The sequence below is a fragment of the Callorhinchus milii genome, unplaced genomic scaffold (assembly GCF_018977255.1).
Source record: "Callorhinchus milii isolate IMCB2004 unplaced genomic scaffold, IMCB_Cmil_1.0 Scaffold1, whole genome shotgun sequence".
NCBI lineage: Eukaryota > Metazoa > Chordata > Chondrichthyes > Chimaeriformes > Callorhinchidae > Callorhinchus > Callorhinchus milii.
The window spans coordinates 135,182,936-135,196,506 of NW_024704742.1; the positions used below are offsets into that span (position 1 = coordinate 135,182,936).

Genomic DNA, 13,571 nt, shown 5'->3' on the forward strand with positions numbered 1-13,571 from the left:
AAACATTTCGCTCAGAAAATATACAGTCAATTCATTTTACAGTGTATCCTGTGAAGCGCTTTGAGACGTCTTGAGATGTGATAAGTGCTGTATCAAATGCAAGGATTATTATTATAATTACACGTACAGTCCTATCACATTTATTCACTTCAATTCAAACAACAGACACACACTGTGGTTGAATTTATGACCTAATAATGACAACATACATTACTTAGACGTGGGCCTTGAACACACAATCTTCAGAGTGCTAATGACTGAAACAAGCTGACACAAGAGTATAAGTCAGGCTTATTCTTCAGTTTAAACTAAACAACAACAAAATTACATTGCTACAAGCAATTGCTCTTTCACGTTAAATAGACGTTCCAATGCGCTGAACAGTCAGGAATCAGTTCCACCCTTTCGGTGGATGTTAAAGATCACATAACACTATTTGAAAAACGAAAGGAGAAGGGACACAATCCCCCAAACAATTTGGTTATTTCACTCATGGCCGTTTGTGGGAGCTTACTGTAAGTATGATCAAGTGCGGTGACTACGTATCTATAGACAAACACGGCAGCCATATCGTGCAGCATAGACTCCCACAAACGGTTGGGACTATGGGCTTGTAATCTAGGCTGACCCTCCAGTGCTGTGATGGGAGTGCGCTGCATTGCCAGAAGTTGCTTTCTTCAGATGAAACATCTAACGAAAACTAGGTCCTGTCTGCCTGTTCAGGTGGATGTTAAAGATCCCATGTCAGGACTTGAAAAGAGAAGGGAATCTCTCCCGGTTTCCTGGCCAACACTGAACAGTTAGATGCTGACACAAAAGATGATACAAAAATGCAAGTGCTTTAAATTCTTCTTCATGTGTAGGTAATTTTGGAAGCGAGTACACCAATAAATTACGATGACAATCTGTCACTAACAACAGGCAGGTTGCAAAAATTTACCAAGCGGGTTTTACATTCTAATCACAATCCTCCAACGAGTTTACATGCTGCTTGACATTGATCGATTTAATAAAACAACACAGGACACAGGAGGATGGCTTGGGAAGGAGTCCCACTACAGTAATGAAATTCAAAGATTCTGCCAATTGGCACCCAGCGCACAAAGTGAGGGCGCGTTTTAATTTCAAGAAGGACTTGCAGCGACAATATATTCCCACTCACACAGCAACAATGACTTGTACAGGTCAAGTGAGCTGGAACTCAGTTAATAACAGACATTCTCCCTAAAGCTGTGCCAAAGTGTTTTCCATTCGAGATTGTGCAGTTTAGCAGTCCACCATGCACAATTAATTGGCTAAAAGCACACACATTATGTCCAAATAGTTTTCAATCAAACACCACCCCTTTACATGAGAAATGCCCTCTCATTTGCTTCAAGCTACATCTCTTGTATACACACCATACACAATAGGGTTCTTCAATAGCAGACGCATACCAAATGCACATTGCCACAAGTGACTCTTGGAACAGGGGTGGGACAACAACAATAATAATAATTCTTGCATTTGATATAACACCTTATCCCATCATTAAGATGTCTCAAAGCGCTTCACAGAATATATCTCAAAGTGGAGTGACTGTGTATTTGTGGGCAAAATTGTATCAAGTATCAATTTTTACTATTATGTGTGTTTTATCTCTATATATATATATGAGGGGAGGGGTGAGGAAGGCAAATACATTATAAATTGTACAAAATATAAATTGTGCCAAGTATTAAACAAGCAAGTTGGATGTAAAAGGGATTGATAGTAGTTCAACTATTGGACCAGTGCAGAATCAAGAGATCAAGTCATCCTGATCACAACCTTATTACAATTAAATAGCTTAAAGTAAACACTTACATAGAATTACATAGATTTGTCAAAGAAACAGGCCAGTCAGTCCAAGTAGTCCATGCTGTTGTTTATATTCTACAAAAGCCCCACCCCTCTCATTGCCTTCTCCTTTACCTCTCTATTCCCTTCTCCCTTACATTTGATATAGCCATACAATGTCTCAAAGCACTGGTCAAGGAAGTGCTGTCGAGTACAGTGACTACATATGCATAGGCAAAGAAGGCAGCCCAATTTCACATGGCAAGGTCCAGCAATTCAAATCAACCTATTCTATATATACACACATATATAATATATATTATTTGATACTGGATCCATTCAAAGGGTGTCAAGGGATATGGGGCAAAGACAGGTAATTGGATTTGAGGTACAGATCAGCCATGATTTAATAGAATGGCACAACAGCTTAAGGGGCTTAATGACCTAATCCTGTTATTATGTTCCTGTATATTATATATATAAATTTACAAGAGGAGAGAATTGGGTGGGGAAGAGGAAAGGGAGAAAAAATATTTAATAGCATGAAATGAGAAGGTTTTTTTACCTCGTCGCAGCATATGTTCCCCTTGGAGTAATTGGACGATGGCAGTCTGAGTGGCTGGTACAATAATAATGCTGCCATCTTCACGGCCACACACCAGACGTCCGTGAGAGGGAATATAAACACTTGCCGTCACCTTCAATGGTTCTTCATTGCCAGGAAGCACACTCAACTGGTCTATGATCCCAGCAGGCCTGGGACTGAGTTTGTCAAATGCGTCTTGCAGGCATGCAGAAGTGGTGACTTCCATCACTGTGTAGAGAATTACAACGAAACATCACATACAGTCAGTGTGTTTTCTTAGAAGACTCCCATTATATTAACCTTCATTCCATTCAGCCTCTGGCCAGCATCTAGAGTCAAAAGTCTCCATAGTCCCACTGACACTCTGTGGATTCAGATGCTGCCTTACCTACCTCGAGGAATACAATGGTTTGTCTTCAATATGCACATTAGCAGCAATCTCTATTGCCACAGCATAAAACCATTGTTTACATGGCAACATAAAGATATGTTAAGTATGAGAATGAAAAAAAAGATGGAGACTACTATTGATAAATAATAATATTCCTTGCATTTGATATAACACCTTTCACGCCTTCTAGACGCCTCAAAGTGCTTCACAGAATACCCCTGAAAGTGAATTGACTGTATATTTGCAAACAAAATGCAGGAGACAATTGCGCACAGCAATGTCCTACAAACAGTTGTGGATTGGGTGACCAATTTATTATTGTTATTTTTTTTGCGGGATTATTATCCCCGGAAAAGCGATCCACCAATCGACGAACAACCGGGTTCCTACTTACTGCTAGGTAAACAGAGACCTGCCGGGAATAGAACCCAGGTCTCTCACTTGCGAGGCAAGTCCTCTAACCACTGAGCTACAGGACTCCACAATTTATGACAAGTAGTAAGGAAAGTGGAATTAGGAGAGTTAATAGGGTGTAGAAGCACGATAATCATTCCCTCCATCCCACCCACTTTCAAGGTAAGCCTAAAAACATACATCCTTGACTGTGCTTTTGGTCACCTTTTCCCTAAGTTCCTATCCTCAACTTCAGTGCCAGCCAGAATTATCAAGTGCTTTGGGTCAACCTACTAATGTGAAAAGTGCTGTAAAACTGTAGACTATAATAATAATAATAAATTGGTCACTCAATCCATGACTGTTTGTGGGACACCGCTATGCGCATTTGGCTGCTGCATTTCACCAACAAAAATACAGTCAATTCACTTTACCGTATATCCTGTGAAGCGCTTTAACGTCTCGAAAACGTGATAAGATGCTATATCAAAATGCTAGGATTATTATTGTATTGTTTGACCTGTGGTGAAACAAGTTCGAAGGACCTAACGACCTTCTCCGGTTCATGAATTGCAATGTAAAATGTTACCTCTGACGTCACCGCTCCCCGTTAGGCCAGCGGTATCGAGGATAGACCACATGGAGATCCTCCCTGATGAGTCTCCCTGGACCAGGAGTTTGTGGAAAGGTTCTCTACGGCCATAGAAGAACCGTGTGACAGGTGAGCAGATGAGAAGCTGCAACGTCGCAAAAGGGGAAACGTTAGTTCCAAGACAGTGAGCGCATCGCACAGAACTCCACCTCCACCACAAGGCTCAAACCCCAGCTCAAGCAGAATCAATAGTACGTAGAGATTTGCACAGGCAGGCAGCGGCAGAACTGCATCTCGTGAAGCACATGTGACGGATCTGGGCATAAGATTCAATACTGCCAGCTTTGGATATTTAGTTAAAAAAAACTTCAGTGTTATTGCTCTACAAAAGCAAACTGTACAGAGTAAACTGTTTACGCAACTTAATGCAAAAAAAACTACATAACAGCAACAACAGTCTACAGAAAGCGGACAAAAAGCTGGGAAGCAAGTAATAGAAGTTTCTCCAGGCCAGATACATAGATAGTGCTGGACGAAAGAAGACCGAGGTTCATCCTGTTCACCTTCCACCATCATGGGAGTCGCATGCACATGTCATGTCCTGAACAACTCATATGCCAAATCCCAAAATATTGTTTCCTAAAAGAAATCTATCCAATTTGTATTTGAAGGAATCAACAGTCTCTGCTTCCACCATCTCCCTAAGGAGCCTGTTCCATTGATTAACCAAGATACATTGAGGGAATCTTCTGGGAATTTGGATGAGATGGACTGATGGTAACAGAAATTATTACTTTTCTGCCAGAGTCACCTCGAACTTCAACAAATGCTACAATTAGCCCCAATTTTAAAAGCAGGCAAAATGCAACCAAAATGGAAGACATGCAAACACCACTCTGAATATCTAACTCAACATACCATCTTAAGATTTAACAAGCATGTTAAACTCAAGCATAGAATGCAAACAGAAAAATCATTATGAATATCTGATAGGAATCTAATCTAAATGGGGAAAGATGGGGGAATAGGGGGCAGGTAAACAAAGGAGTTAAGTTATTAAAAGCGAGTTTGCAGGTGCACAAAGCATTCATAGCAACATATTTATATATATATAGGAACAGGAGTAGGTTATTCAGCCCCTCGAGCCTGTTACGCCATTCTATTAGATCATGGTTGATCTGTATCTCAACTCCAAATATCCCTTGATCCCTTTACCTAATAAAAATCCATCCGTCTCAGTCTTGAAAATTTGATTGGATCCAGTATCCACAGCCTTTGAGGGCGAGAGATCCAGATTTCCACTATCAATTAATATCAAATAAACTATACTACATTCAAGGCTGAAAGGATGCTGACCATTACGAGAAGGAGGTTTATACGTCAGGAAGTACTGGATCAACTGTAGAATCCTGGTTAATCTTGGAGTACAACAACAACAACAAGATTCCATTTATAGAGCGTCTTTCACGTCGGGAGGACGTCCCAAGGCGCTGTACAGTTGGGTGGGGACCCGAGCAGTTGTGAAATGGTCAGGGTGATGTGATGGAAGGGAGGGAGCGAGGAGGGGGTAGAGTCGAGAGGGGAGCTGAATGCACGGTCAAAGAGAAAGGTCTTGAGACCGGCCTTGAAGGAGGAAAGGGAGGCGAAGGCACTGGGGGATAGAGTTCCAGAGCCTCGGGGCTGAGAGGCTGAAGGCCCGGCCACCGATAGTAGGGCGGTTAGGGCGGGGGATGTGGATCAGAGCCAGAGGAACGGAGGGTACGGGCAGGTAAGTAGGGGGATAGTAGGTCAGAGAGGGAGGAGGGAGCAAGGCCGTGGATGGCCTTGTAGGTGAGGATGAGGATCTTGAATTTGATCCTCTGGGGGATGGGGAGCCAGTGGAGGCGAGCGAGGGTGGGAGTGATGTGGTCCCGAAGCCTGGTGCGGGACAGTACACGAGCTGCAGAGTTCTGAATGCAGAGGTGCCGGGAAGGCCGGCGAGGAGAGTGTTCCCATAGTCCAGCCTTGAGGTGATAAAGGCGTGGACCAGAGTTTCAGCAGCGTGAGGGGTGAGGTAGTGCCGTAGTCTGGCGATATTCCGGAGGTGATGGAAGGCGGTGCCAATTGTGGCACGGATATGAGGAAGAAAGGACAGCTCAGGGTCGAACAGAACCCCGAGGTTCCTGATGGCTTTGAGAGGTGGAGAGTGCAGCCTTGGATGCTGATGGTGTCAGCGCCTGAGGTGCGGAGGCGCTGACGTGAGCCAATCAGGAGGGCCTCGGTTTTTCGCACGTTGAGCTGAAGAAAGTTGTCTCTCGTCCAGGACTCGATGTCGGACAGGCAGCTGTCAGGACATCGGGGGTCGTGGAGTTGAGGGTAAAGGAGGAAAGGTAGAGTTGGGTGTCATCCGCATACATGTGGAAGTTAACCCCATGTCTGCGGATGATGTCACCACAGGGGGAGCATATAGAGGGTGAAGAGGAGGGGACCGAGGACAGAGCCCTGAGGGACACCGCACGAGACAGTGCGGGGGGTGGAGGAAAAGCCGTTCGTGGAAACAACTTGAAGACGGTGGGAGAGGTACGAACTAAACCACTCAAGGACAGAGCCTTGAAGGTTGAGGTGGGAAGACAAGCGGTGGAGGAGGATAGCGTGGTCGACTGTATCGAACGCTGCCGATAGGTCGAGGAGGACGAGGAGGCAGAGGGAGCCCTGGTCGCAGATGGTCAGGATGTCATTGGTGACCTTGACCAGGGCAGTTTCTGTGCTATGGGCAGCACGGAAACCCGACTGAAGGGGTTCGAATAATGAATAGGTGGAGAGGAAAGAGCGCAGCTGGAAGGCGACAACTCGTTCAAGGAACTTGGACAGGAAGGGGAGGTTGGAGATGGGCCGGTAGCTTGATAGCTGCGACGCATCAAGGGAGGGTTTTTCCAAGGTGGGAGTGATGGTGACAGTTTTTAAGGGAATGGGAACAGAGCCAGAGGAGAGGGACAGGTTGATGATGTCAGTGATATGTGGGGCAAGGAGGTGGAGCTGGGAGATAAGGAGTGGAGTGGGGATGGGGTCAAGGGAGCAGGTGGTGGGTTTCAGGGATAGGATGAGTTTGGTGACAGAGGGTGGGGAAACGGGTACGAAAGTGTGTAAGGGAGGATGGGTAGGAGTCGGAGTGTGGGAGGGAAGGGGTGGGGGTGGGTGGATGTTGGAGGGGAAGTGACCGCGGAGCGAATTCCCTTGATTTTGGATTCAAGGAAATCCAGCATCTCCTCGCAGTGAAGGTTGGAGGAGATGACCTGCGCGGGGTGGCGGGGGGGACGGAGGAGTTGGGATGTGGTAGAAAACAGTAGCCTGGGGTTGTTCTTCGCCTCCAGGATTATCCTGGAGTAGAAGGACGACTTGGCCGAGGCTAGAGTGGAGCGGTAGATTTTGAGGAGGTCCAGCCAGATTTGTCGGTGGACCGTTAGGCCAGATTTGACGCAGGTGCATTCAGCGGCCCGCACCTGGCTCTTCAGTGAGCGGAGGTGGGTGGTGAACCAGGGGGAGGAGCGAGAGTAGGAGATAGTACGGGAGGTGATGTGGGCAAGAGTGTCAAGTGTGAAGGAGAGGGTGTTGTGGAGGAGGGTGAGAGGAGAAGAGGGGTCAGTGAGGGTTGAAGGCCAGAGGGAGAGGAGTTCAGAGGACTCCAAAGCAGCGGTTAGGGATCGTGGGGCTAGCTTCTTCCAGGGGCGGTAGAAGATGGTGGTGGGTCTGGTGGAGGTGGGTAGAGGTGGTGAAGGAAATGAAGTGGTGATCAGAGATGGTCTTGTCGGTGATAGTGACATCCGAGACACTGAGGCCCCGGGTGATCACCAAGTCGAGTGGATGGCCGTGACTGTGAGTGGGGGAGTTGCTGTGGAGGGAGAGGTTGAGCGAGGAGAGCAGGGAGGAGAAGTCTGAGGAGATGCAGCAGGAGGAGGTGAAGTGCAGGTTTAAGTCAGTGTTGGATGGCCAATCTCAGGAGTACATACAGTGCTAGTATTGGAAAAAATACATCACATCATGAGGGTGACACCTGGGGTAAAGGGATTTGCTTAGAACGACAGGCTGAGTAAATTTAGTTTGTATTCTCTAAATCTGAGACAAATGAGGTTAAGTGCTTAAAATAATCAAGAGATTTGACAAAGTAAATAAGGAATAATGCTTCCACGCAGTTAGCAAATCCAGGACAGACATAAATCTATTTCCTCAGCTCTTCAATGATAACCGACAATCCCTATGATCTTTTAGAATCAAAAATTGGATTTCAAAAGAAGCAATCTGCAACTTCTCTACAAACAGCCAAGACTGGAAAGCAGCAGCAAAGCAATTAATAGTCTTACAGCACAGCTACTAATGTTTCAACCCATAGAAGCACTTTTAAGCAACCTTATTATAAATTTTTAAAAAAACCCTGCAAGCACAGAGGAGCACATAAACCCTTCTGGATGAACAGTGGGTATTTTTACAGTACTATCCTCAAACTAAACATTGTGGTGTCGTGTAGCCTAATGGTTACAGCACCCGCCTCGCAAACAGGAGGACCTGGGTTTGATTCCCAGCAGGGTGAAACGTTGGGCAAGTTTCCTTACTCCACATGCCTCTGTTTATCTGGCAGTAAGTAGGAACCCAGCTGTTAGTCGATTGGAGCATCGTTTTTCCGGGGGTAATAATTCCTTCAAAATAAATTTTAAAAATAATTTGGTTACTCTATTCAAGATTGTTTGTGGGACACTGCTGTGCGCAATTGGCTGCCACGTTTCACCCACAAAATATACAGTCAATTCACTTTACCGTATATTCTGTGAAGTGCTTTGAGACGTCTCGAAGACATGATAAGGCGCTATATCAAATGCAAGGATTATTATTATCTTTTTAAATCTGTTTTACCCTGTCATGACTGTATAGGAGTGTTGAGTGACATCCACCCTTTTGCTAATACTGGAAACAGGTCGACAAGCAGCCAGTTTTGTGGAGAAACTTCCACGGATCAAAGTATTACATTTCGCTTTTTAAGCCACAATAAAATATTCAGATGCAGCTAAATAGGATCCAGTTCGACCTCACTCCACACACACACTCTCCTTTCTTCTGCATACAAGCGCCAAGCAGAGACAGATAGCACTGCAATAGTCAGAACGCAAATGGGAGGCTCAGTGCTGTGAAAGAGGTCAATCTTTGATTTAACACCAACACCGCCTTCAATCCCCGAGAGATCAACTGCATAGTTCTATCACTTAAAGTAACAATTTCATTAGCAGAGTTATCCTGGGTAACATTGCCTCTTCATATTGCTGCAGTGCTCTCTCACTCTCTCTCTCCAGGTGCAGGAAAGTGGAGAGGGGAGGCAGCAATGTTGAAGCCACACACAAGCCGGACAGACGTCCAAACCCCATTAGACATGAAGCAACACGTGACTGACATCAAAACGGACGCCAAGCACGATGCACTCTTTACTGGAGGGGTGTTAATAGAACAGGAAACAAATACTCAGCAATTTGTTTCTGAGACAGCGCCACTCCCCCAGATGCAATCAGTATTTGCAGCAATATTTTGGGAGCCACTGAAACATGCTTAAATATATTCCCGATTATTAGTGATGATAATAATACTTGCATTTGGTATCGCGCCTTATCACGTCGTCAAAACGTCTCAAAGCGCTTCACAGGATTTACTGTAAAGTGGATTGACTGTATATTGTGGATGAAACGGGACTGTGCCAGGCTTTAAAACAACTTGTATGGAAGATAATATGGGGTGAAGGGATTTGAGTAGAACGACACATTTTCCAAGCTGGTTTCCAAGAGAACCCGTACCTCCCTTCCCAAACAAACAATTTTGAGAAATCTAAAATTATTATGATTGTGAAAATTTAAATTTAAGCAGATTCGATAGTGGTTTTCAAAAGGGAATTGGATAGGTACTTGATTAGGAAACATTTGCAGGGCTATGGAGTAAGAGCGGGGGAGTAGGAATAGTTGGATTGCTCTTTTGAAGACCAGCACAGACACAACGGGATGGTCAAATGGCCTTCTTCTCTGCTGTAAGATTCTATGATTCTAATGTCAGCACTTCTGCTAATTTAATAATACAAAAAATAATCCTTGCATTTGATATACCGCCTTATCACATCTTCGAAATGTCTCAAAGCGCTTACTGTGCAAAGCTCCATCCACACAGTTCTAAAATGCCCTGTGAGATGCCAGCGAGGCTGTTTCACTGGGGCATGATAGCACTATAAGTATCCACCCCATCTACTGCACAATAAGCATTTCACAGCTGGAAATTTTATACGCCGCAGTCAATACACATCAGCAATTTTACATTCACTTAAACGGTTCGTCTAAAAACGTCCTGCAAGAAAAACAATCCCAAATTTAGAATCTAGCATGTGATTTCTTCCAGAAAATTCTATTTAGCTCTTGCCCTCCCCCTCTCTTCACCACCCACCCCCCCACCCCCCACAAAAGCAGAACAAGCAAGCAATTGCAATTGAGAATGCAGGGACATGCAGGTGAACAACAAGTCAAGGACAAAAGGACGAGCTAGAAAAGCTCTACATTTGGTTCGGTTCCAATGTTGCAATTGTCAGGATGGGCCTACATTATTTTTTGGACCATAATCTGTACCAAATTATCTTGTGCAACCTTTAATCGGGGTGATGGTCACCCTAGAATGAGAGCTGAATTTCAGTTAAGAATTTGCTAGGCAAAAGAAGACCAAGGTCCATCCAGTTTGCCTTCCACCATCCTGGCAACTGTATAACATTACGTGTCTCAAACTATATAGTGTACCCCGAGATATTATTTCTGAACAGAAATCTATCTAATTTGTTTTCGAAAGAATCAAATTAGATCATTTTTTATTTAAATCATTTTGACTATAAAAAGGGATTGTCATGGCCTCTCAGCAATTACTAGTTTCACTCGACTGTATTTAACAGGCTGGTTTGATTTGTTCTGCCTGTAAAATATAGTCTCTACACTTTACAATAAATGCTTTGAGACGTGTTCCCAACTGTGAAAGGCGCTGCATCAAATGCAAGAATTATTACCAGTACTGTGCTTGTATGTGTATGTGGTGGTGGTGGTGGGGGGGGGGAAGAGGAAAGAAAGAGCCCAAAGAAGAAACTGCCTGATTATTGAAGGCTTCGAATGTTGTAAAGAATTTCACTCGATCTTGATGCCGCTGACAGGAATGCTCCAGAGACTTGAATTTACAAGGTACAGATTGGCTGTCAAACCAGCAACCAATTACTGGAATTATTTAAGCAACAAATTCCCTCGATCCATTCACTTCCTTTCAGCTGGCAATTGCACTGGCCCAGAAATTTGGTTGGTGACAAGTTAAAATACAAACAACAACTTGAATCTATATAGTGCTCTTCACATTGGGTAGTGTCTCAAGAATGGCATTGTTTGAGCCGGGAGAGAGCGGAGGTGACATTAGGCACGGTCGTAGAATGAAGTCTTCAGGTGCAATCTGAAGACAAGCAAGGTGGAGGGATTGAGGCATAAAAGTCTCTAGCTCGATATTTCCATATGGAAACAGTAGTGAGGACTTGTGATTCGTTTTGCCCACAAAATATGCATTCAATCCGCTTTACAATATATTCGGTGAAGCGCTTTGAGATGTCTCAACAACGTGATAAGGCGCTATGTCAAATGCAAGGATTATTATTATTAGGAATTGTGAATTGCAAGTCTACAAACACATTATATATCCAAGGAAACTAACCACACCCCCAAATAAAAATTATACATTAGCAAAGCTGTATCAGAGCATAAGCAGAGGACTGTGCAGAATAGTGCCGTAAAAGTATTTAACCATTGACAGAAATAGTAATGTAAATCCATGCAGCCCTGAAATATATTAGGGGACTGTGCCAACCAGTTACAAACAGATATTTAAACCTATTGGATAGCTCAAAGACACACTCCAGCTTAGCACCATAACAGTGCGAACAATTGATGCGCAACTGTTTTTTGCCATAACAGAACGTACCAATAATTATTTTCGGTCTAAAAACTGATAAACGGACAACTTTTGTGCACATTAGCATTCAAGTGAAATCTGAATCAACAGGAGTTTGTGTACTCTGATTGACGTCCTTGTGGGAATTGGAATCATTGTATATTGAACCTTGAAGTTGTGGTTGAAAAGCATCCAAAGATGGGGAGGCTAAATTGGTTCCAGTCTTCTAAGGGTTAAGGGAAGGAAAGGGTGAGGGAGGAATTAACCACAGTTCCTGCTGATCCCTTGCCTACCAAATGAGGAGAGGGCAGGCTTATCTATCACGTCCTCTACCATCGAGTGCCTGCCCACACACACTGCTAAGGTTCACACATGAATAGCAGTCATTTGAACAGGTGCCGGAGGGCAAATGGAGCCTGTGGAACGTCACCCCAGCATGAGAAGGCTGGGGACCAGGAGCAGAGGTATATAACGATAGGGACAAAATTAGAAAATAAATGATCAGACATGCTATACATTAATTCAAGCAAATCAAGCTATCAAGAGAATACCTGACTCAGTAGTAACTGATTGGCTCAGCTTACAAAGTTACATCTAAACACGCTCTGCTAGGTAAACCAGCACACAAACAAGTCGTGCAATTTAATAGCACTAATTCCTGCCTTATTTCTGTGGAGTGTTAAAAGAAGAATCAGAAATGTTTTTGAATTTGATCAGATGTTCTAACACAGGTTAGAAGATTTGCTTGTTAAGTTTCCTCCCCCACTTTCCAAAGAACTACAGACTTACTACATGAACCACTTTGTGTCAAATGCAAAGCAATTGAAAGCAAGCCACTATTCTGGTGCATTATCAGACCATCTATTTTGTTGGTATTACAGGCACTAAATACCACATGGATAGATGCAGACACACACACATAAACACAGAGGGAGAGAGAGAATGGTTGATGATTCTTACTGGTGCCTCGAGAGGCTGAGTGCAAGATATCAGATGAGGACTGTAGAGCTCCCAGGCTTTTGCAGGGTCAGGGTAATGCTCGTGAGGTATGTGGACTACTGCCTCTCCCACATACCCAACCTCTGCATTCTGGTCTCTCTGCTAAAGGATAAAAAATAAACGGTGGAAGAAGGAAGAGGGAATAGAGCAAAAAAGAAAAAAAAAGTTCAAATGAGAATTAATAGGCAAATCATATGACAGCAATGGCTTTAACAACAATAATCTGGATCAATCACACACATGCATAAATGGATAACAATCTGGCAAAGAAAATGTTAAAAAACTACACAGTGTCTTAATAGTAATCATTGATTCGCACATTTATTTACGACTTGGATATCATTGTAAGTTATTACATTCGTGACATTACAACTGGGCAAAACGTAATAGGGCGGGACTAGTGATGTGTATAAAGAAACATCGAAGGCTGGAACAGAATTTCTACATCTAAAGTGTTAAACGTGGAGGAGGGGAGAAAGGTTACAACTGTCATCAATCACAAACTACACAATTTGAAATCAGTTCTTTCCTTCGTGCAAAATAACTTAGGACACAAAGGTACTCTCTAGTACACACACACACAATCACTCAGATGGCAAATTAACTCACTCTTTCTGTTGGGGAACATTTTTCAATGCGTATCCCTCTCCCCCCACAATACTGGCTGGTAAACATTTGAAACAGGAGCACAGTTTTTGTTGACCAGCATTTTGATAGCTACATGCGGTATTACATTTCTTTTAGCGTGAATGGTGATGTCTATGCTTGTTAAAGACATGTTCCTGCAATCACACTTTGTAACCTGGCAGAACTGTGTCAGAATT

At 43.7% G+C, this 13,571-nt stretch overlaps 1 protein-coding gene across 1 annotated transcript in view; it reads right to left on the bottom strand.

Annotated features, from left to right (window-relative positions):
* Positions 1 to 13,571, bottom strand: part of LOC103184857 (WD repeat-containing protein 7) — a gene marked incomplete at its 3' end in the record, with an annotated part of 63,272 nt that overhangs the window by 15,046 nt on the left and 34,655 nt on the right. The window contains exons 10-12 of the mRNA XM_042335994.1: positions 12,709 to 12,849; positions 3,778 to 3,925; positions 2,384 to 2,632 (exon numbers count right to left, since the gene is read on the bottom strand). Coding sequence (XP_042191928.1) covers positions 2,384 to 2,632; positions 3,778 to 3,925; positions 12,709 to 12,849 — 538 coding nt within the window. The remainder of the gene's footprint in view (positions 1 to 2,383; positions 2,633 to 3,777; positions 3,926 to 12,708; positions 12,850 to 13,571) is intronic.